The following is a 24,888-nucleotide window of genomic DNA, read 5'->3' as shown; positions in this document are numbered from 1 at the left end:
GTCAATGGGGACGTTGATTCTCCATCTTGTCTTTTCTCTTCTTTTTTTTATTTCTTTTCTATTCTTTGCATTTATTATGTTTTGACTTTGACATTGTTTCTCACAAACTTTGGATAGGGGAAACACATGGGCCCCTCCATGTAAGGAGGACCCCAATATACACTGGGTTTCGGATGGTTATGTCTTGCATCACCACCGCATCTTATCAGATTATGGTTAATGGGGCGTCTCGTGGTAACTATTCTTCCTTCGAGGGGAATCGTTCAAGGTGACCCATTATCACTAGGTTTGTTCATCCTCAGGTCACATACGTTAAGTTGTTTTCTCGTCAAGGCTGAATCGAATTTTCATATATGGAATTAAAATATATAATCGTGCCTCACCTACTACACCTTTGCTTTTTACAGATGATAGTCTATTGTTTTATGAGGTTAATCTTGCAAAAGTTTGCACTTTGAGAGATTGTTTGAGGGACAAACCATCAATTTGAAGAAATGTTGCATGACTTTCACTCCTAATACTCGTCCAAATTTGAATAGATGGTTTTCTCGAATTTTAAAGATTCCATGTGATTCGGGACCAAAGAAATACATTGGATTGCCCATGGATTTGATGTATCAAAAGAATTTTATTCAAGAAAATCTCAAAAAAGATGGAATAAACTTGGAGGGTGGAACAATCTCGTATTTGGACGATGATCATGGCCTACCAGAAGAGGCTATTCGAGTTTCCACATGTACTTACCAAGAGTTCCAGACTACATCAACTCCACATTACTCTGACCCCTCATTGCTACCTGTCCAAGAGATCACCACAGGCGAAGCTCGCTAGACTCCTCCACCAGCAGATTCTTCCAAAATTAATTGTGATGCCTGTTGATTCTGGATACAGATAAATGGGGACTTGGTTTTATTGGTCATGATCAGTTTGGCTGCCCTTTATTTGCAACTCTTCTCTGGCTACAACATTCAATTCCCTTATTGTTGGTGAAGCTATGGTGATTGGATCGACAATGCTTGAGTCGATCATTGAAGGATGTGCAAGAATCATTATTGAATCAGATCGACAATGATTGGTGATTAGATCCATTCTGGATGATATCTTGTACTTATCTTCTAGTTTTGATTCTTGTATTTTCAAGTTTGTTCCAAGGAAGATTAACAACTTAGTTGATTCCCTACCTAGGAGGGCTTTATCGGTGATGTATACAACGGTTTAGGAGGGCTTTGTCGACGATGTGAACAATGGTTTGACCCAATTCCAATCCATGGATTCAAGAGATGTGTTTTGCTACTGCCATGAGTTTCTCATGTTGATCATTGTTAGCGATAAGGATAATGGTTTATCCGTAACAACCACTCGTGAAGAGATCAATGGATCAGATGATAAGAGCACCTCAGTGATTATCCCTAAACCAACGCACAAGGCTGCTGTAGTTGTTGAGTTGCAATCCAACTCCTCCAACCTCAAGGATCGTGACCAAGTGGTAGAGTTACAACCCAACTCCTTCAAACTCAAGGATCGTGACCAAGTGCACTCAAACTGTAATACTCACTGTACCCATCCTTATCACAGTGTTTATCCTTGTAAACTAATCATATCTATCTCTAAGCTTGTATATAAAGAGAGGATAGATGAAGGCTAGGAGTGTGGAAAAATAACAAGAGCTGTGGACGTAGGTTTCCAGTGAACCGAACCACATTAAAAACGTTTCTGTCTCCTTCCTTCTTTCTTTGTTCTTCTTTAATATTTCTTCAGTTCAAACAATCATGAATGAAATTTCCTTCTGCTAAAAAACAAAACTATCTGATTCAAACATGAGATCCAAAACTCTATTATAATGCCCAAATTTTCAAAAAAAAATTGCTAACATATGAATAACCAAATATCACCTAATACACACACACACATATCAGAACACCAAATATCTGATTAGGAGAATGAACGCTACCTAGTTGTGTGCAACACGCGGCTCCTGAAATCCCTGTGCCTAGACACAGGGCTGTGCGAAATGATTACCACGTCCCCATGGAAAGGCAGAAATCCCTGACAGTATGACGGTCATTTTACGTGGCCTTGTGTCTAGGCGTAGGGGTGGCACGCTGCACACGACCAAGTAGTGTTCTCTTTCCCATATGATTATGTGCAAGTTTTAAACGGGTTTTGATGGCTTTGTTTTCAAACTAGCCTTTGATTCTGAAATCGTTGGAAAGACATGTCATAGAACCAGACCAATAACTTAATGGATGGAATTTATTGTTCTGAGAGGACTCTAATACGAATCGGATCGGAATTGGTCTGAATCTGTTCAGGAATCGGGAATCTAAGCTATGTTATGATGAAAATCAAAACGATTTAGGCATCATGAATTGGTCCTATTCAAGATGGTTTATAAAGAAAATGACTAATGATATACCAAAAAATAATCCCACCCTGAGATGATTGGCATGTGGGAAGGATAAGCAAACAATGATATTTACTAGATATTTATAATCTTCGTTCAGCAATTACATAACAGTCTCATCATTAAAGGGTTATTACCCAAAAAGGTATAGATTTATACTTGTGAATAAAGCAAAGATATGATCTATGAGTGCATTTATGATAAAAGATTGGGGCGATAAATTACACCACTCCCGTCTTGTATGCGTCTCATCTACTTCGAGGCCGGACCGGATAATACGACCTGATATGATGACGTGTAAAGAAAGTTCACACCTAGTCACTCTAAGGTTCATTGAAAGTCATGCGCGCCCATACGGGGCACATCAACATTTATTACGAACATCCCCTTAGAGATATTGGCTTAACGTTTAATGCTAACCTTAAGGATTCCCATCCCATATGCCAAGATATTCGACATCCTCCATCACCGGGACAAGCTAGATCACCGCTCAAGTTCTTCTATAAATACAGGACATGGACTCCAGCTAAAACAAAACTTTTTCATCTCTTCTCTCACAAACTTTTTCATGCTCGATGTGCCAGCGAATTGGAGGTGATAATTATTCCCCACATAGCCACCAATCATAATTCGTAAAGGAGTCCGGAACTCCGGATCCGGATAAAAACAAACCCGGATCTGGATTTCATTTACCCGAATATCGAAGAACCAAACCACCTGGCGCCAATTTTGAGCCAACAACCGCATTCAGTTTCAAACGTGGCCGTGTCTCTCTTGCTTTCTCTGGTCTACTGCACAGTCCCTTTTGGCTCTGAATCGGACTATGAGAGTTGCATTCTCAAACTTCCCTGGAAAAGCTTTTCAGGTAACTAGACATATGTGCTTTGCCTATTTTTGGTCTTTCCCCCCTTGATTCCCCTCGTTTTCAGTTTCAACTTTTGTGTTCCTTCTTCAAGGATATTTCAGTTTTTGGGGTTTATCCCAGATGGGTATGATTCTTTTTTCTGTGTTATAAATAAACTTCTCTCTCAATTGCTGGGTAGATATGCTTTTCATTTAATTCTAAGAGTTTTGCTTCCGCTGTTCTGCTCTGTTCTCTACAGAACGAAAGCATTTTATGACTCCGTTCTATCTTGGGTTAAGAAGAAAAGTATAAGAGCGACAATCTTCTCTACCTCCTTGATATGTTTTTTGCTTATGATTCTGGGTGCCCGTCACAGTTCGGCTGCTTGTTTGTACTCACTTGATCTTGGGACATTGAATTCTTAAGAAGCTTTTGCATTAGATGAAGTGGGTAATTTACTCTATTTCACACTCGCTGATATTAATTTGCTTCATCGTGAAAATGTTCTTATTATTATTATTTTTTTTGGCCTTTTGGCCCTTTGCTTATGTAAATTTTGGAAATGAATATGGTGCCTCCTAAGTGCTCTCGTATTCAATGATGATTTATGAAGGATGAAAGGCGTGAGTGTTTCGTGGCTAGAATTTCTTGGTAGAGTTTCTTCACATAGTCTTATCTGTTACATGCTGCTTGTAAGGGTAAGACCCTTGGGAGGGTATGACTCTGAATTTGTAGGTTAGGATCATAAGTGTCAAGGGGCGTCCAGGCTCCTTGACTAATAGGGTTGCCTTGGCCGCCTTGTGGGTATCAGCTTGTGTTTAGGCTTTCTCCTACGCCTTAGGTCGCCTAGACGCCGTGACAACTATGGTTTGGATTGATGTAGATTTAATAAATTGTTTTTGTGATATAGAATTCATTGCATGGTTTAATTTAACTTCCACATGTATGGTGCAGATGTTGGCCAGTTAAGAATCATCATGTTGATAAACCCAGTGTAACAGAGATGAAAATTTGAGATTGATGTGTGGCAAGACTAGTAAGGATAAAGTAAGGAATGATCATATTATATCTGATTTGGGAGTAGCTCCGATACATGATAAGATACTTGAAAGCCGTTTGAGGTGGCATGACCATGTTCAATGGAGGCCTTTGGATGCTCCAGTACAAGGAGTGATTTGATTCAGATTGAAGGAACTAAAAGAGCCAGGGGCAGACCTAAACTGACCTTAGGGGAAGTGGTGAGGAAAGACATGCATAGTTTAGGTCTTGTATCAAGTACGACCTTGAATAGAGCTGATTGGAGGGCAAGGATCCATGTAGCCAACCCCATTTAATTTGGATAAGGCTGAGTAGTAGTTGTATTTAATTTGGGTAATTGATCAAGTAATCTTGCCTTATCAGACTCCTTAGCCCCTAAAACTTATGTTGGCCCTAGATGATTGATTGTCCACATTTGATGAAACCTAATAAGTTTCTTTTCCCCCGGTCTGACCTATCTAAATGCCCAATGGGACTTTAACTACAGCTACAAGAACTGGGGAGGGGGGGGGGGCGAGGGGGGAGAGGGAAAGGGGAGTCACAAGATGAAGACAGGAGAGTCGAACTCGTGACCTCCTCAGAGCCTGCACTCTACTGCAAGGCATCAACCAACTGAACAAGCCGTTGCCTTCAACCTAGAAAGTTGGATTCATGGACTATTGGACTTGACCGGGCATTTATTTAAAAAATTTAAAACAAAATTGTTATTTTTGTTAGCTACTATCACATAAACTGTGCACTTTCTCTCTAAGTTATTTTCCATATTTGTACTCATTTCAACGCAGAAACCAAGTTTTGCATTAGTGTGATGAGGGTTAAAATGGAAAAAAATAAAGTTGATGCATTAAATTCTTGAAATGGACCAACATTTTGGAATAACTAAAAAACCTAAACTGGGGAGTCTTTAAGGAGCAGAGGGAGTATGATGACAATTTTGATGAAGTATTTTTTTTTATATTAGAGTGGCTGCAGTTAACAGTAACAATGGAATGGACCAACATTTTGGAACAACTAAAAAACCAAAACTGGGCAGAGTCTTTAAGGAGCAGAGGGAATATGATGACATTTTTGATGAATTATTTTTTTATATTAGAGTGGCTGCAGTTAACAGTAACAATGGAAGGCATTATTTATATTTTGCAGTACCTAATACTACTGGTGCAGGTTTATTTGGTATCTGGGTGGCAGTTTGTGTTTGATAATATAGTAGTGCTGCCAACGTAATTTTCCCATGATGATATGTTTTTGACCTTTTGTCCTAGCAGGAAAGAATGAGGGAGGTCCAGCATGGTGCGCACACTGTAAGATCCCATGGAGTTATAGTTGCTAAGTCACACAAGTATGATTGGCTTACACTGATGCTTCTTGTAGTGATAAAGATCGTCCTAAATAGCATTCATCCATTTTACCGGTATGTGGGGAAGGGTATGATGACTGGCCTCAAATATCCCCTGAAAGATAATACTGTGCCTGTATGGGCTGTGCCTGTAAGTTATATATTCTATATGGTGCTGTTATGTCCTTTTAAGTAGAAATTTTTCTATAACTATGTTTGCTTGTTGTAAGCTACCTCAATTGATGAACCTTCTGTTTCATTATAACCAGATGTATGCAGGTTTGTTGCCCATCACCATTTTCCTTGCCTTCTATTTTCGTAGGAGAGACGTGTATGATCTCCATCATGGTGTACTAGGTACGTGTACTTTTTTTTATATATATAAATGTTGGTGGAATCGTGGGCTAGAAGGAGAGAATGAGAGAATAATAACTTGTTTTCATTGATAGGCAAACCCCTCTATTTATAATAGAAGGGAACACTACAAAGGGACTGAACTAGGCGTTGTGGTACTAAAACTCACATAGCCAACTATAGACATAATTACCCCTAACTAGTAGACTCTATAAGAGCAGCCACTTAAACCTAATAACATAGGAATAAAACTACCCCAAAAGGACCAGAATACCCCCACGGTATTCTGGATTACATATTCCAACACTCCCCCTCAAGCTGGATTATACAAATAAGCAAAGAAAGAAGATCCAGCTTGAACTAAAGAAAAAATAACTCCTAATAATGCTAACACTCCCCCTCAAGTTGAGCATTAGTAGGCGCATACAAGGTACTAATGCTCAACTTGAACAAACAAAGGGAAAAAACTAAGTTGTAGCAGAATCCAGCTTGACAGATGAATGCAGCTCCTAAATAAACCTTCAAGAACTTGAAACAAATAGGTCTTCAAACCTAGGCAGACTTGAGGAGCAAACTTTCACCAATCTTTAACAGCTGTCCAGTGATGAATCTCTGACTGATAATCTTGAAGATAAGTAACTAGTGCAGCAAGCAGATGAATCAAGTAGCGGAAAAGATCAAGCAGCGGAAAAAATCAACCCAACTGTAGAACCTCATATAAGCAGGCAATAACCAAACATCTTCAATACTTTAATACTTCAATCTCCCCCTTACGACAAACTCAACCCAATAACAAAGTAGATACCCATTGGCAATGGTGAAAACTCTGATCTTTTATGTTTTGCACTAAGTGTTCTTGCAAGTTTTGCTTCTACAATGTCTGCAGGTGTACTGTACATAATCTCCCCCTCACGTGTAGTACACGTGGACATAACAGAGATGATGTAAGAGATAGGGCAAAAACATAATATTCCAGAATTTTCCAAGAGGTGCTAAGGGTAATGGAAAAGGAAGAAATGGCAAATTAGAGAATACCATTAACTTCCAAAGGGGTTATGGGTATATGCCAAAGGTATGTTTTGGGAGGTGGTGAAGTGAAAAAAGCAATGTGATAATGAACCATGGACAAAAACAATGCAACACAGTAATCTTCAACCTTTTTCAATCGATCAAGCTAATTCCAAAATACCAATCTCCAATGATCATATTTGAATTATAAAAAAAAGGTCTGATTTTTAGAAGGAGAAGGCACCATTCTTCAAAAACTTGATCGATCTTCACACAAGGAAGAACCAGTGTGCAAAATTCCAAACTATAAACTCCCACATGCTAAATAGAATTGACGAAGATATCTAGACAACAATGGATGTAAGAAGCTTCAACAAAAAACTTGGATCAAATCTGAATTAGTGAATAAGTAATGTAGTCCTAGGTAGGACAAGTCCCACTAGGAACCAGGGGAATAGGGTAAGTAATAGGATTGGCCGAATGGGACAGATTTGGCTAATTAGGTCAAAATTTAGGGTTAGGGTTAGGGTTTCGAGCTAGAGTTTTATTTGGTAAAGATGTGCAGGTTTTTAGGAGTCTATTGGTGTAGGTTTGGATGGATTTGGATAAGGTTGGAAATCTAGGGTTTCGGGTTAGAGGCCTTGTGAAAAATGGACTGTTTGTGAGATCTAGGGTTTAGGGGCGGATTTTAGGAAAGGGGCTTATAGGGTTTTAATATGCAGGTTTAGGGGATCCTAATGATGTAAAGAGGTTAGGGTTTGGATAGGTTTTCAAATTCTGCTGTAGGGGGCAGAATTGAGTTGCAGGTTTAGGGTTTAATGGAGTGGGGGAATGGAGGGGTTAGAGTGAATACTAAAGGCTAGGGTTAAGGTCGAGTGTGGGAAGTGATGTAGGGAATGAGGGTTGGAAGTAGGGTTTAAGGGTGAAGGTTAAATCTGGAACTATAAGGGAGTCCTAGTTGAGGAAGGAGTTGCAGGTTTAATGGAGTTTATGGTTTGATGGAAGGAGGGGGTGTGGATTAGATCTAAGGGAAGGTAAAGGAAGGTTAGGAGGAAGAAGGAAAATAATAAAAACAGTAAATTAACTTACTGAATTGCAGGTTCTTCAATGGCAGCTTGGAGAAACTTGATTGAAGAAGAAGGACCTCCCGATCTACAAGATGCAAGGAATCGCCGGAGTCCACCAGCCCTAACCCTTGATATGACTCATAAGGGGTCTTGATATGACACACAAGACAGTCTCTGAAGAGAGAAGCAGCAGTAATGGCAACAAGCATAAAGCTAATTTTTATTAATCAAATTCGTATCCAATGCTAGCCTCCCTTACAAACTTATATAGAAGACTCAAAAATAGACTTAGACACTAAAATGGAATGGCCTAACCCAATCCTTAACCTATTAGCTAACTTAAACTGATTAGGAAACTGAAATAGACTCAAAATAGAGTCCTAATGACTTAAAAACAACTTAAACTACTTAAAATAAAAGAAGATTCCCTATTAGCCAATAGGATCACTTCACTTAAATTAGACCAATTGAACCAATTGGATACAACCAATTTAAACCGGTTCAATTAAAAACACAAAATAAAAATTAAGTATAGAACTAAAATAAACTAAGCTAAGGCTCCTACTAAAACCCTTGCCTTAGGGTGGCTTCTTCAATTTGAGGAGGCTAGGATCTGCATCAACTCTCCCCGACTTAGAAACATTCATCTCCGATGAATGGGTGAAATCCATGCAACACTCTGGCAACTTGGGGCTGAGCTTATTGACATCATGAGTGGGGGTCCAAGTACCATGCTTGTGTGAAGAAACTCGTCCACGAACCTTGTGATGAGGAGGGGGAAGCAACATGTGGGCAGCAGCTTCAACACTTCCCTGGCAGAATTCTGTTGAGGGTAGAACAGTGGGAATATGGTCTTTAAGTCGTGGGGCCTTCTCTTCGAAGAACCAAGGGGGCATCACAAAGTCAATGTGTTCAACCACCATAGGGTCTTCAATATTGATAACCTTCTCATTCAGCCCCACCTCTTCAAATACAGCAACTTGCTTGTCATTGTCTCCCTGTGAAATGCTCCCAATTACCTCGTCACAATCAACCACATCATCCATGAGAACTGGAGCAATCGTATGGACACCTTGAGCACCACCATCCATATCTTCTAGGTAATATTTGTAGTCTTCATCACTATCAGGGGGTAGTGCATATACACCTTGCTCATCGTGCCCTTCATGGGTTTCCTCTGCCTTGGCAGCCACATTAACTGGTCTATGCTTTTGTGGGCATTCGTTGGCATAGTGCCCAGGCTCGTTGCAGTGGAAACACTTGTAGGGTTCATTGCTGTCCATGGAAGCTTTACCTTTATGATCAGCACGTGGAGGGCCTGTAGGGCGGGAAGAACTACCAACAGAGTAGCCTGATCGAGTAGGACCAGCAGCAGAGTTTCCAACTCGATTGTGACCATTGGTAGTAGACTTGAATGCTGAAAAAGTCTTGATAGTACCCTCAGTGGAGGAGTCAAATCTTCTATTTCCAGCCAATAATTCTTCAGCCTTCAATGCCTTCTCGAAACAGTCCTTGATGTCCAGAACATCAACAACTCCAATAGCCCTAACAATATCCGATCTCAATCCCAGTCGAAATCGAGATAACATCTGAGTAGCACTCTCTCTGGTATCAGTACGAGAGGAAAGAGAATCGAATTTCTGCATATACTCGGATACAGTCATAGTCCCTTGCCGAAGGGAATTGAGTTGATCTTGCATCTGAGCTCTGTAATGTCTAGGCAAATATTTCTCCTTCATGTCATACTTCATGTCCTCCCAATTAGTAGGTGCATCACCTATGCGTTCTAAGTCTCTCTTTGTCTTTCGCCACCATTCTCGAGCAGAGCCAATCAGTTTGGTACGTGTCAATCTCATCTTTCGATCTTCAGGCAAGTCATACTAGTCAAAATAATCATCTAGGGCAGCAAACCAATCATAGAATTTTTGTGGATCACCATGCCCATCATACTCTTTCAACTCTAGTTTGACCTTCTGTGTATCAAACCTCCTGTTAGTAGCTTCATCTCTAGTGAAGTAGGACCTCAAGTATTCCTTAAAGTTAGGTCTTCGAGGTGCTTCAGTAGTTCTGTCCCTGTCTTCTCTGTAGTCATCTCTGTCATACCTACGTCGATCTCTGTAATCTCTGTCATGTCTAGAATGGTCTCTGTGGTCCCTGTGACGTCTAGGATGACCTCTATGATATTCATCCCTTCCCAGAGTTCCATGTACTTCAGAATGAACTTGGAATCTGTCTTCCTCTACATATAGAGGGTTGCTTACACGAGGCACAGCTTGCCTTTGTTCTATTGTTGTCATTTGATTACCAAGAGCTTGCTGGTCTGTGGAAATCTTCTGCAGCATAGTCATGATTACAGCAAGGGAATTAGGTGGGGGTGGTTGTGTGGGGTCCACAGCAGGGTTGCCATCTTCTTCCATGGCTTTGATACCAATTTAATGTAGTCCTAGGTAGGACAAGTCCCACTAGGAACCAGGGGAATAGGGTAAGTAATAGGATTGGCCGAATGGGACAGATTTGGCTAATTAGGTCAAAATTTAGGGTTAGGGTTAGGGTTTCGAGCTAGAGTTTTATTTGGTAAAGATGTGCAGGTTTTTAGGAGTCTATTGGTGTAGGTTTGGATGGATTTGGATAAGGTTGGAAATCTAGGGTTTCGGGCTAGAGGCCTTATGAAAAATGGACTGTTTGTGAGATCTAGGGTTTAGGGGCCGATTTTAGGAAAGGGGCTTATAGGGTTTTAATATGCAGGTTTAGGGGATCCTAATGATGTAAAGAGGTTAGGGTTTGGATAGGTTTTCAAATTCTGCTGTAGGGGGCAGAATTGAGTTGCAGGTTTAGGGTTTAAAGGAGTGGGGGAATGGAGGGGTTAGAGTGAATACTAAAGGCTAGGGTTAAGGTCGAGTGTGGGAAGTGATGTAGGGAATGAGGGCTGGAAGTAGGGTTTAAGGGTGAAGGTTAAATCTGGAACTATAAGGGAGTCCTAGTTGAGGAAGGAGTTGCAGGTTTAATGGAGTTTATGGTTTGATGGAAGGAGGGGGTGTGGATTAGATCTAAGAGAAGGTAAAGGAAGATTAGGAGGAAGAGGGGAAATAATAAAAATAGTAAATTAACTTACTGAATTGCAGATTCTTCAATGGCAGCTTGGAGAAACTTGATTGAAGAAGAAGGACCTCCCGATCTACAAGATGCAAGGAGTCGCCGGAGTCCACCAGCCCTAACCCTTGATATGACTCACAAGGGTCTTGATATGACACACAAGACAGTCTCTGAAGAGAGAAGCAGCAGCAATGGCAACAAGCATAAAGCTAATTTTTATTGATCAAATTCGTATCCAATGCTAGCCTTCCTTACAAACTTATATAGAAGACTCAAAAATAGACTTAGACACTAAAAAGGAATGGCCTAACCCAATCCTTAACCTATTAGCTAACTTAAACTGACTAGGAAACTGAAATAGACTCAAAATAGAGTCCTAATGACTTAAAAACAACTTAAACTACTTAAAATAAAAGAAGATTCCCTATTAGCCAATAGGATCACTTCACTTAAATTAGACAAATTGAACCAATTGGATGCAACCAATTTAAACTGGTTCAATTAAAAACACAAAATAAAAATTAAGTATAGAACTAAAATAAACTAAGCTAAGGCTCCTACTAAAACCCTAGCCTTAGGGTGGCTTCTTCAATTTGAGGAGGCTAGGATCTGCATCAATAAGGCTAGGATCAAGCTCTCAAAATAAGCCGGATATGAACAAAAAAAGCTTCACATAACTGAATAGGTTCGTAGTTGCAACCAATAGCCATGGAACACACTGTTGTAATCCCAAATAAGCTGATCTCCAGGGTAGTAGATTCGAGTCTTCAATAATGAAAGAAATTCGATCTCCAATAGTAGGATACTCAGTCTCAATAATAGGGCAGCAGTAACATATCAACCAGTCATGCTTACAGAAGCCAATTAATAGAACCAGCAAGATAGGTAGTAAAGCTGAATAGAACCAGCAAATATAAGGTAATCACTCAGTAGATCCAATAGATAGTTGAAGCAACCAGCCACATAAGAACAAGGAAAATAGGTTGATAACTGGAAAAATCGAGCCATAAGAATGAACCTGAATTGTTTTCAAAAATAACTGATGAATGATGCTGAAATATGGGTTGAATACTCCTCTGATATGTATAAGACTCTCCTCAAAATATGAGCTTGATAGGAAAACCCTAACCCTAAAATCGATTGTTGTTAGGGTTTTAGAAAACCCTGAAATTGAGATCGATTTAGGGAAAGGGGGTTGTAATTGCTGATGTAGACATGTAATAGATGCTGACCAAGGCTGCTAGAATGGAACCTCCAAGGTGAACAATCAATCTCCAGTAAGAGTGAGACCTGATCTTCAAAGGGGAGAGACTCCAAAAAATCGTAGAAGTAGAGCAGGGCAGCATTACAACACTACACCAGCATAAAGGACCTTCTTCAAGCCTTGAACTGATGAAGGAGAGTTCTCTTTTAATGTTAGAACCACTTCCAAAGCACTCGAACATCAGCAAACATCCCTAGCCCAAATTGATTTTTATCAGGGTTTTGGAAAACCTTGAAAAGAAGAGATCGATTGAGGTAGGGGTCTTCAAAAAACTTGGATAGGTGCAATATTGAGGTCGATTGGTCCTTGAAGTGGGAGTAATCAGCCCTCCAAAAATTAGCAAAAACTGAAACCTGAAAGTCAGGGTTTTTGGCAGGTAACCAAATTAGCAGGTTAAGGAATTTTTGCTGTAGAAACAAATCCAACCATCAGAAAGGGTCCAAACTTAGGTCGAGTAGGGCTTGTAGTAATAGGGAATCACCCTCAAAAGATCAGCTGCATCTGAAAAAGGAAACATCAAAATCGATTGGAGTCAGGGTTTTGAAAAACCCTGACAAATTGAGATCGATTAGGGTATGGTGGCTGGAATTAATTAAAGCTTGGAGAAAAAGGAAATAGGGAATGAGGATAATGTCATAGGGTAGAAAGGGGCTGGAGAAGGGTGCATAGGGAGCTCCAATGTTGGAAGGTCAGCCTTCAATAGTAATAGGAAGTCGATCTCCAAAAAATTCTGGAAAATCCCAAATCGCAAAGATGATTCCAGTAGTATTTTACTATAAAAAAGTAGATGGAATGGAGGAGGGCAGCAACTAAATCATTGGTCAGGGATTTTACCTCATTAGTGCTGCCCCCTTACAAGGAGAAGAAGAAGAAAACCAGAGAAAGAGAAGCCGAGAGAGAGAAGAAGGAGAGGTCGATTGGAGAGATGGAGTAGGGTTTTTTCTCTTTTTCTAACCGAGATCAGACCAGCTTTGATACCATGTTGGTGGAATCGTGGGTTAGAAGGAGAGAATGAGAGAATAATAACTTGTTTTCATTGATAGGCAAGCCCCTCTATTTATAATAGAGGGGAACATTACAAAGGGACTGAACTAAGCGTTGTGGGACTAAAACCCACATAGCCAACTATAGACATAATTACCCCTAACTAGCTGACTCTATAAGAGCAGCCACTTAAACCTAATAACATAGGAATAAAACTATCCCAAAGGGACCAGAATACCCCCACGGTATTCTGGATTACATATTCCAACAATAAATATGACTTGGGGTAACTGAGGAACCCTTTTGTGCACTGTTAGCTAAAGGAACTTGATGAGTTTCTAGAAGCCTAAGGTTAATCTTTCTAGGGATAGGAATATAGGATTCTAGAAACAAGGTTCAAAACAGTAACCGAAACTAGTATATTCAGGATATTTCAGGCAGCAATGACAGTGAACTGGTTTGAACTGTAACCGAAAATGGAAATCAGAAGTTGAAAACAGAATTTAAGAAACTGAGTTGAGTGAAATCATACTTCAAATAGGATTCTGAGAAATCAGTTCAAAGATGAGATTTTGAAACTGCTGGGTAACTTAGAACAGAAACCTAAAGCTTAATGTGAATTCAGATTTGAATTCCAGTGGTTAAAAGTTGATTTTCAAGGAATTCCTTGTTGGAATAGGAATTCAAGAAACTTGAAGGAAAACTGGGTTTTATGCATAGACTAAAGCCAGAAACAAGTGGATAGCAATTTCAGACCATTAACTAGTAAAAGATTCTAGATGATATGAATAAAAGAAAATTTCTGTTACTTGTAATTGATGAAAGGATTAGAGAAGAGGAGGAGGATATGAACTAAGCATCCCACCTAGTCCTTGACTGGAATCCCACCAGCCATTATTGCCATCCCATCAATATTTGTTTCATCTCACAGCAGTTTCTGAATCTCATAGAAATAAGAGGCAAAAACCAATATACTATTCATCATATTTTTTGGAAGGGCTTTAGCCCCTTACAAACTTATATATTAGACTCAAAAACATTCAAACTTAAAAAAGTTTAGGCCTAAACCAATCTTGAACTGATAAGGTAACAAAACTGACTAGGAAATTGAAATGATAAAGGTAACTGACCCAAATAAAGACTCTAATTAAACTAATGAAGTATATCCCATATACTACCTCCTACTATATTTGAGGCCCATTAAAGTGGTCCATTACAATGAATACCCATTGGACCAAAGGCCCAACACATATATAACTCTAGAAATAAGCCCAATTATGTGTTTATCTACATCAGATTTCCTTTTAAAGATTGATCTGACGATGTAAATTTACATGTGAGACCAGGCATTTTATTCTCCCTATTGATTACGATGGTCATTACGGATGCAATAAAAAATGCAGTTGGTTGGCCTCGACCAGATTTCTTTTGGCGTTGTTTCCCTGATGGAAAGGAAGTATGCTCTGCTGATTCTTCAAAGTCTTCTAACTTCTAAGATATCATTAAATCTTATTGATTTAACTTCACAGTAGTTTTAATTGTAGCTCTCACTTTTAATATTTGATAACATTTTTTGGTATTTGGTTGCTAGGTTTATGATAATTTGGGTAACGTAGTTTGTCATGGAAAGGCCAATATCATAAAGAATGGATACAAGAGTTTCCCTAGTGGTCATACTTCATGTAAGTAGCAATCAGTTGTATTTGTTATTCCATATTACTCTGTTCTTGGTTAGCATGAATATTAGAAAAAAGATTAGCAAATGTGCAACGAAGGAAACTTTTGAATTGGGAGCTACAGTGTATAAGAAACTTTATGTTGGATTTTATGACATATGATGTATGTCCATCAAACCCAATTTACTTTGATTGAATGAATTAATTGCAGTTCATGATTATATGCTTGTTATGATTATCATCTTATGTGCAACAACCTAAAGGTTCCCATTTACTGGTTCACAACTATGGACATATTTGGGCAGTCTGTTCTAGGGTTGCCACATTGTATATTTCCTCAATAGCGATTGGCTTGGAAATATGGATGTGGACACATTTGTGTGTTGAACATTGATTTGTCGAGATTCCTAATTGGTTCACCGCCAGTTGTATTTGGCAATAGGAACCTCTAGTAGTTGTTTTCTTCCTTTACTTAAGAGGCACTTACTATTGCATTTACGTGTTGTGCGTCTGTGGTGTACCAATGGTTGATGTCTGCCGATAAGACTGGTTATATATTTGTACGCTCAGTGTGTAGGGTATGAATGTGAATGGAGTGACACTCAATATGGTTACAACTACCTTTTTAGGGAGAACAACCAAGTGAGTGAGTCTTCTGATAGTGATTGGTCAAAATCTGGGGCCTGATGCATGTTTTTGTAAAGTGTTTGCAAAAGGATTTTATTTTATTATTATATTCATTAAATATTATTTGAAAAGTGTTTTCAAACCTTTTTGGGTCCAGTCACATGTCATGATGCTCTAGTAATAATGTATAATGGATTATGGTTTATTGCGGTGATTTAATTCCATGTCTGCAAGGTCCATTGTGGATGTTGGTTGTGTGGGGCATGGAACTAAATCTCGGTTGAAACTGACAGAGATGAGTTAAACGGGAAGTTTAAAAAATGCAATGTTTCGACCTTGTTTCGACCATATTTCAGTAATTTTGCTAGTTTCAACTTGGACACCTATATAAATTCACTTATCCCCATCGAAACTTGAGGAAACCTGGCTCGAAACTAGGACAGACACTTATTTATGCCAAATATCATTTAAGTTACTTAAGATATTATTCAAAAATAAGCAAATGCTTTCTATTTGAATCCAATAAAAATAGTTAAAAAATAAAATTCTAAAAGGATAAAAAGTCAACCTCCCAGTTCAAGAACAAAAACTGGATTTTCGGCTGTAGGTGCAATTTTCAACTTTTAAATGCTGGGGTTTTTCTCAAATATAAATATTTCATAAATCTTAATATGATAAAACATTGCTAAAAACCAAAAGAGCGGTATAATATTCATTTGTTTTGATGTCTAAAAATTTATTTCCATTCAAACCGATTTTAAACAGCATTCACGCACACCAAATTAAGTTTGACTTGAACTTAACTCCTTCAATATAAACCAGACTTAAGCAATCTTGGATTTGTTGGAAAGCTTTCAAACAAATTCAAGATTGCTTAAATCTGATTTATATTGGAGTTATGTTCCGGTCAAACCTTATACGATACCATGTCCAAGAACAATATACACTACCTAACTTGGGTCAAAACCACAAGTATTATTTTGAGTGTTCTTTATGTAAAACTAATGCATGGATTTGTTTCAAAATGTCAAAAATAGGCAGCACAACAAGAATCAGGGCAAAAAAAAAACAACTTCTAGGCCTTAGGTCAAGTTAGCTTGGAGAAAGTAACAGGTTTGGACCAAGATATGGTCGAAACCGAGACAATCTCGGTTTCTGGCTGGTCAAAACCATGATCGAAACTAAGATTTAGAACCTTGGTGTGGGGGAGAAAACCTAATGAAAGTATTCTACCATTGGGGGGTTTTCAAGTTATGTCTTTGTAGGATTGTCCTTTTGTGCAATTAAGAATAATTTAATGACTACCCTTTAGTATCACACCACTAGGGATAATCGTGTTCATTAGATTGTAATATCCATTTTTAGCTTTGTTATAAAAAGGCTAAGGCTGAATCCCTAATTGCACAACACAATAAAACATTGTATTTTGTATTTGGAGAGTAGAGAAAGTCTCTTCATCTTCAAGCTTGGGTTACAACCAGTGGAGAAGGAGCAATCAACAGGATCATCTCCAAGTGTTGCGTTTCTTTGGAGGAACTCACCATCTAGGTAACCTTCTCTTCCAGTTGTTTGATTACATTGGTTGTGTTCGTTAAGATCCTTTGCTGGAAATTTTTATTGGAGTTAAAAATTATTTATCCACCCGTGTCCCTCTTTGGATAGTTCGCCGTGTCAAAAGTTCCTGTATGACATATTGTTTCCTCCCTTTCCTACAAGGTCGACCTTTTAGAGGAAGCGGTTTCTACATGGTATCAGAGCAAGTAGGGGTCACGGTATCGAGTCCCCCTGGGAGCGGGCAGGTGTTAAAAAATTATTTATCCACCCGTGTCCCCCTTTGGATAGTCCGCCGTGTTAAAAGCTCATGTATGATATATATATTGTTTCCTCCCTTTCTTACAAGGTCGGCCTTTTAGAGGAAGCGGTTTCTACAGATACGTTAATGGCAAATCACTTCCGCCGTTGCCATCACTTTAATCCTAGCTAATTCGTTCTTCATTCACTTTGTTCACCATGCATATAATGTTAGAGAAATTCATCAAAGGCTAATAGTTTGGTCTAACCATGAAAAGGAGACAATTATTACCCCCCAAGAAAAAATGTATATGCGAAATATAATTGGTTTGATATGTGACACTGCTTTCTCAGTTATCCATGTCCCATCATTCACACCAGCCGTTAACGGTTTATTGTTATCTTTTTCAATTGCTGGGATATATGACTCATGAACACCTCTAATGTCTAATGCAGGGTCCTTTGCAGGTTTAGGGTTTTTGTCATTATACTTATCAGGAAAGATAAAAGCTTTTGATCATAGGGGTCATGTGGCAAAGCTATGCATTGTTTCTGTTCCTCTACTTGTGGCATCTCTTGTTGGCATTTCTCGAGTGGATGACTATCGACACCATTGGCAGGATGTTTTTGCTGGAGGCCTCTTAGGTTTGTCCTAGTAGAGTTTATCACTGAAACTGGTCAGAATGCCTTTTAGCACTCCACTTATCATCTTGTTTACATTGCAATTTTGCAGGCCTCACAGTGGCTACATTTTGCTACTTACAATTCTTTCCACCACCATATCATACTGATGGTAACATTCTCATTGTGTTTCTTTTTTCCTGTCAATAGTTAATGTTGTAGATGTCATCCATATTATAGAAAGAACTCAATAATTTATGCTGTCATATTTTTTTGTGCACTTTATTTTCACTGAGATTTTTTTTTTTGGGTCTCTTTTTATTTGTAAAATGGAGATGCATTCCAGTCTTTTTTGCTGGAGCCTAGATAAGCGATTATTAACACTGAAAATATATATCCAAGTTACAGTTTGGCACAAGTTTTTGTTTTTTTTTTTTTTTTTTTTTTGTTCTATTGTAATCTCAGATGGTTACTGTTGGAATTGGCTTCATTCCAAAACTTAGAAAAGTAAACTCAATTAGTAGTTCTTCTAATGTCCTCTCACCCATATTTTCTCTCCATGGTTTAAGAAGCCTGGGATAATCCAGTCCAGGCCTATTCATCGCCCCCATTGCCTTTTCCGGGAAGCTTTGAAATGTTAAAAGTGCCCTTAAAGTCTGGAACAACTCTTCTGGGAATATCTCTTCGTTGGTTTTGAATTGTAGAAACTAGAAACAAGCTTTCTGATATTCAGTTAAGGCTCTAATCTAACATCCACAATGCCCCTTGGCGGAAGAAGAAAAAGTGGTCTCTTCGGATCTTCTCTCTTTGGTTGCTCAAGAGGAGAGTTTCTCAAGTCAAACATCAAGAATTAAATGGTTGGAGCTTGGCAATTCTAACTCTAAAAACTTTCACAGGTTTATGAAATCCAATACAAATATTAACTCCATCTCCATGCTTGTGGCTAAAGATGGTTCCTCTCTCCACCGAGTTGATGATATTAAAGCAGAGGTAGTTGGTTATTTTAAGGAGATGTTCAGGCCATTTCCCATGGCATCCACTAGGCCTATCCCTGAGAATTTGCTTAATAAGTTCAATTTCAGTCACTTCATGAGCAACCTTCACCCTATCCCCTCTAAGGAAAAATATTAGCAGCTGTCCATTCTCATAAGGCTAATAGAGTCCCTGGGTGCAATGGCTTTAGCATGGGATTCTTATCCTCCTCCTGAGACATCATAAAAGAGGACCTCATTAAGGCCCTCAAAAGTTTCTTCTTCAATCCTAGCCAGATCAAGGGATCAATCACACCTTCCTTTGCCTCATCCCCAAGAAGGAATGTGCATCTACTATGTCCGACTTCAGGCCCATCTCCCTGTGCAATCTCTTGTACAAGTTCATTGCCGAAGTCCTTGCCAACGAGCTTAAGTTGGTGGTTGACCCTCTTAACAGTGACAATCAATAGGCTTTCATAGCTGGCAGGAGTATCTCGGATTTATCATCCTCTGCATTGAGATTGTCAGAGGCTTTGATAGAAAATTTCATTCCCCTGCCGCCCTTATGAAGAGCGACATCCACAAAGTCTTTGACTCGTTGAGGTGGGACTTCATTTCTAAAGTTTCGCTTAAGATGCCCTTCCCCCAATGTTTGTCAATTGGATTAATCATTGCATCTCCTCTCTGTGCTTCTCAGTGTTGGTCAATTATAGTCCAGCAAGGTTACTTTACCTCCTCTGTAAATATTCACCAAGGCTGTCCTCTCTCTCCCTTCATCTTCACCCTATCTCTCGAAGCCCTTTTGAGAAGCATCCAGTATTGTACAGATTAACAGCTTATGTCTCCCATTCCAAAGTGCAAGGCCCTTAAGCTCTCCCTCTTTGCCTTCGCAAATGATCTTATCCAAATAAAATGTTGTCTCTCTTGAGACCATTTTGTCTTGTTTACAGCAATGTTCAAGATCTCGTCTCGTCTCGTCTCGTCATTTCGGGCAGGTTGAGATTTCCGAAATATGCGAAATTCCGCCGAAATATGGTATTTTTTCTGCCATATTTCGGCAGTCCATCTCGGTGGGTTTTTGGCCATATTAAGGCCTGATACTTCATGTACACCCTTATTTAAGCTAAATAAACACATTTAAACCTTCATATTGCAAAGAAGTGAACTCAAAGTGATGTTTTGGGTTTGCACCCTTGATTGACAGTATACGGTCGGACCCTGATGTGTAAATAGTTAAATACACATTGTATAAGTACTAAAAAACATAATAACAAATTTAAACAAAGTAATAAACAAAAATAAAGTCAAATGTAGCCTTTAGTTTAAACTTTAAACTCATAAAGTCATAAGTGTATAAGTTCATAAGTCATAAGTCATAAACTCCATAAAAGTCATTAGTTCAATACTCAATAGTCAATACACAAAGTCACAACTCACAAGACTCACAACTGTCATAAAACAAATCCTAGTAATAATTGCTATGCCTTCCTGGATCGACCGCACTCATGCTCCGCTGGAGTCCATGTCCATTGCTCTCTGTTTGAAGGACATACGTGGACCACGGTATAGTTTCGGAGAAGAAACGAGTGTAGTCATCCATAATTGCCATGTAAATCCCAAAATATCATGAAATTTCGCCGAAATTTGTACTTTTTTCATTTCATATGGCCATTTCGCGAAATCTTGAACCATGGTTTACAGCATTTTGAGGGATTGTCAGGTCTTCATATCAACCCTTCAAATGTCTCTTGTTCTTGGCTAGGGTCTTTGATGTCGACAAGCCTAGTCTAATTGAAAAGACAGGGTTTTCCATCGGCTACCTTCCAATCAAGTACTTGGGCTTGCCTTTGATTCCAACCAGGTTGACAGCTCATCAAACTGTTAGGGAAGGGCAGGCATCAATGTATACATCAACATTCCCCCGCACCTTACAAGTGGAGCTCACGAGGCGTTTCCTTTGCGCAGGACTGAGGGAGAAGAAATGTCGGGAAAACTCTTCTAATGCACTTCCTAGGAGTCAAACACTTGACCTCCCTGCTCTAATTCCATGTTTGCTACCGTTTTACCTAAAAGCTCGAATTGTTAGGGAAGGGCAGGCATCAATGTATACATCAACAGTCTGGTATTTTTGGGTTGCCACGGACCGAATTGGAGTCCTTTATTTCTGCTACCGTTGGAAAGGATTTGAATCCTCTAGATTCCTTCAACCTACCAATTAGGCCGTTATTTGTCTTCCTAAGGATGAAGGAGGTCTTGGCTTCCTAATTTTGGGGACTGCTTTGATGTGCCATATTAGTTTCTTCCTCACAAACGTCCATTGCTACTGAAGTGGGGTTTTTTTCCCCTGCGCTTCAATGGAAGCAATGCTTTTAAAACAAGACCAGATGTCAGATTGTTCTGGCCTTCATTTGGCAGCTCAATGGTCTGACCATCTGGTCAAACAGTCTTGTCTAAGTAAGGTAATATAATAATTTTCCGTAAATATTATGTATGTATAGTATAAATCAATGAATACAATGCAAATGGCCTAATATGTTGGATGCAGTTCTGCTTTCAAGCTTGGCATTCTGTGTTCAAGGTTCCTCACATGCCAGTAATATTTTTAAGTATTTCATGGCCCCGCAAACTGTTGGTTGGACTAAAAATAAGGGCCATTACCCAATGGTGGTTGGACTGTCTGGTCTAAATGATTCTATCAACTGAACCGGACAGTATTAACTAACCAATGGCTCTGTGAGGACCTCCGTTTCTAGCGTGTTATAGTCTGTTTATGCCTCATGGTTGATGGTGTACAGTGTCTATGAAAACATTGGGAAGAAGCACCTTATTTGTTGCTTACGGGGAGAAAACACTGGGGAAGATGATACATTGATGTATAATGTTTCATAATTCTCATTGTTTACATTCAGTGATTCCAACTATTAAAGGAAAAAAGAAAGGTCATTTCTGCTTTTAGTCCATGTTGGGCACATCCAGGGGCAGAGCCAGGATTTTCTTTCAGGTGCCAAAATTTTACTTGCTCCTTTTCTATTCTTTGCTGTAGTATTATTTTCCCATTAACATACCAAAATCAAAATCTTTTGATGTTTAACTAGGTACAAAATATTTGGAGACAATGATTACTATTATTTCTACTTATATATACACTTGATTTGTAAATGGATAAAATTTTAGCATATTTGTCAATAATTTTTTGGAAAAAAACTGCAGTTAGGGCCCCCTCTCTCTCTCTCTCTCTTCCCTCAAATCCAAGAGCTATCTCTTGCTCCTGCGAATCTGTAATTTTTTGCCATGCTTCCTCATTCCAAAACCGCACTAGTTTAGGGGAGGAATTTAAGCTGTAATGGGTTGAGTTGCAATGACCATGGTTGATTCGTTGGCATTGAGGTCGGCTGTTTTCAAGGAGGAGCCTTAGAGGTTAGAATTATACTTGATAGCAAATCCATTTCAGGCAGTGGATCAGACAGATGAGGACTCTATGTTCAGCTCATTAACAGTGAGCTCATGGTTATAGAATCTGGCCCTGGTTTTGCCAAAGGTGAGGACTTTATGTGGTGAAAGCATTCTCAAACTGAGCATTGGTAGGTCTGCTGGCAAGAAGAAAAGAATTAAAGATGTCATCTGCAGATAAATGTGAGAATGGGAAATTGACGTTGCCACAGATTGGGGCTTGGGAGCTTTCTTATAGGAATAGGAGTGAAGTGAGGAAGGATTGGGTTAGTACTAGAAGGGATTGTAGATTCAATTATAGATACCCCTAACATGAGGGATCCATTTTTTTTTCTTTGGAGGTGGGAGGGTGGGCCTAGAATGACCAATTTGATTTTATGCCAGGAAGATCAATTACTGAATCTATTTATTTGCTTAGGAAACTAATGGAAAGATTTAGAGAATGTAAGAAGGATCTCCGTATGGTCTTTATTAACGTAGAAAAAGCTAATGATAGAGTTTCTCAAGAGTTAATTTGGCAAGTGTAGAGAAAAAAAGTGTTTCGAGTAAATATGTGAACGTAGCTAAAGATATTTATAATTATGTAGTGACTAATGTAGGAACTGTGGGGGAGGGCAGGGCAGTGAAGTCTCAATTTCAATTGGATTACGTCAAGGATCACCCTTTAGCCCATATTTGTCTGCAGTTATCATAGACGATCTGACTAGAGACATTTAAGATTAACTCCATTGGCATATATTTTTTGCTGCTAATATTGTTTTGGTGGTTGAAACAAAAGTAGGGATAAATACGAAGTTGGAGATCAACTTTGGAATCAAAAGGTTTTAAAATCAGTGGAAGAAAAACAGAGTATATGTTGTGTAACTTTAGTAACAATAGGACTGTAAGTGAGGTGGTGGAAATTGATGATGGGGAGATACTGCAAAATGAAAATTTTAGGTACCTAGGTTCAATCATAAATAAAGATGGAGAAATAGAGGATGATGTGCACAAAGAATTAGAATATGGTGAATGAAGTGGAGGGGTGCGTCCAGAATGTTATGTGATTGGCGTATTCCTTTAAATCTCAAAAGAAAAAAATTGTAGGTCAGTTATACGACCAGCAATGATGTATGGAGTTGAGTGTTGGGTAGTGAGGAAACAAACTTAGTGTCACTAAAATGATGATGTTGATATGGATGAGTGGTAAAATTAGAAAAGATTTAATAAGGAACAAACAAAATTAAGCTAATTTAGGAGTAGTTTCGATACATAATAAGTTGTGAGAAAGTTGTTTGAGGTGGCATGGACATGTGCAACTGAGGCCTTTGAATGCTCTAGTACGGAAGGGTTATTTGATTCAGATTGAAGCAGCTAAAAGAGCCAGGGGTGTGCCTAAAATGACTCTAGGAGAAGTGTTGGGGAAAGACATGCATAGCTTAGGACTAGTAACGAGTTTGACTTTGAAGATATCTAAATGGATAAAAAGGATCCATGTAGCTGACCCCATATAGTTGGGATAAGGCTGAGTTAAGTTGAAGTGGGAGGGTGGGGGTTGGGTGCTGGCGTGGGCTAACTAACCCCCTTAAACCTCAACTGTTATAGAGAAACAAAATTTTCGGGAGGGGGAGGAGGTCATGCCCTGCTCCACCATAAATACAGTTTTGACTTTATTTGTGTCAGTTGTATGGATGGTATATATCTGTTCAGAATAGTATTGTCCTGTGCTTCTTGTTGCTTCTATTCTCATTTATGGTACTGATAAGGATTTTTCTACATTTTTGTTTCTTTTTAAAGAAAAAAAAAATGTATCATACAGAATTTTCATAACCAAAAAATACATAGTCACTAGGGACATGCTACTATCTTCTTCTTTTTTTCTCGCCAAAAAAAAAAAAAAAAAGAGTAGCATGCGGAAAGGCCCTCCTTGACAGGTGTGGCTTATCTGGCTTGTTATTTTTAAGTCTTAGACAATAATTTTGGTGCCTATTAGTCCATGTTTCTTCTTAATTGGGTTGGTTGTTAATCACTTGATTTTCTGGGTTGCAGGTTGGGGCCCATACAAATATTTTTTGGTGTTGGAGGAATCATGTTCCCGTGCACAACCAAATCATGCTGTAAATATACCTAATGTGCAGGGTTTGGAAGTAGAGACTGTTCACCAACAGGGAACACCAAGAAACAATGAATTTCCAAGGTTATCTGATGCACATGATTCTAGCCCACTGTCAGTTGGAACGGAATCAAGAACATTGGATGAAATGGAATCTGGGAGGAGGTAACCTTGTATATTGTAATTTGTTTCAGCCTGAAATTCTGTTTTCCATGCTTTAACCTGCATTTTTCTTATGTAAATATGAGAAGACAACTTCACCTATCAA

At 38.9% G+C, this 24,888-nt stretch overlaps 2 protein-coding genes and 1 long non-coding RNA gene across 6 annotated transcripts in view; 2 read left to right on the top strand and 1 right to left on the bottom strand.

Annotated features, from left to right (window-relative positions):
- The window catches only part of LOC122653000, an 18,638-nt gene extending 4,471 nt beyond the window's left edge, over positions 1 to 14,167 (bottom strand). The window contains exons 1-2 of the long non-coding RNA XR_006331680.1: positions 14,156 to 14,167; positions 1,818 to 1,830 (exon numbers count right to left, since the gene is read on the bottom strand). This is a non-coding gene — a long non-coding RNA (uncharacterized LOC122653000). The remainder of the gene's footprint in view (positions 1 to 1,817; positions 1,831 to 14,155) is intronic.
- Positions 1 to 24,888, top strand: part of LOC122652999 (putative lipid phosphate phosphatase 3, chloroplastic) — a 32,612-nt gene extending 7,724 nt beyond the window's left edge. Inside the window, exon 8 of the mRNA XM_043846907.1 lies at positions 24,759 to 24,888. The gene's annotated coding sequence lies outside the window, so the exon portion shown is untranslated. The remainder of the gene's footprint in view (positions 1 to 24,758) is intronic.
- On the top strand, positions 3,249 to 24,888 carry LOC122652998 (lipid phosphate phosphatase 2-like). 4 transcript variants are annotated; one of them, XM_043846906.1, is made up of 9 exons: positions 5,420 to 5,467; positions 5,549 to 5,587; positions 5,658 to 5,773; positions 5,892 to 5,979; positions 14,739 to 14,848; positions 14,984 to 15,074; positions 17,943 to 18,131; positions 18,220 to 18,279; positions 24,557 to 24,888. In XM_043846906.1, the coding sequence occupies exons 3-9, from the start codon at positions 5,714 to 5,716 to the stop codon at positions 24,787 to 24,789; spliced, it is 831 nt and encodes a 276-aa protein (XP_043702841.1). In that variant the 5' UTR covers positions 5,420 to 5,467; positions 5,549 to 5,587; positions 5,658 to 5,713; the 3' UTR covers positions 24,790 to 24,888. The 4 variants fall into 4 exon arrangements, with proteins under 4 accessions (XP_043702839.1, XP_043702841.1, XP_043702838.1 ...); XM_043846904.1 differs by lacking the exon at positions 5,420 to 5,467 and adding an exon at positions 3,249 to 3,269 and having other exon boundaries at positions 5,549 to 5,773; XM_043846903.1 differs by having other exon boundaries at positions 5,549 to 5,773.

This window comes from Telopea speciosissima, chromosome 2 (genome assembly GCF_018873765.1).
Source record: "Telopea speciosissima isolate NSW1024214 ecotype Mountain lineage chromosome 2, Tspe_v1, whole genome shotgun sequence".
Taxonomy (NCBI): domain Eukaryota; kingdom Viridiplantae; phylum Streptophyta; class Magnoliopsida; order Proteales; family Proteaceae; genus Telopea; species Telopea speciosissima.
This window is presented reverse-complemented; position numbering and strand designations above follow the sequence as displayed.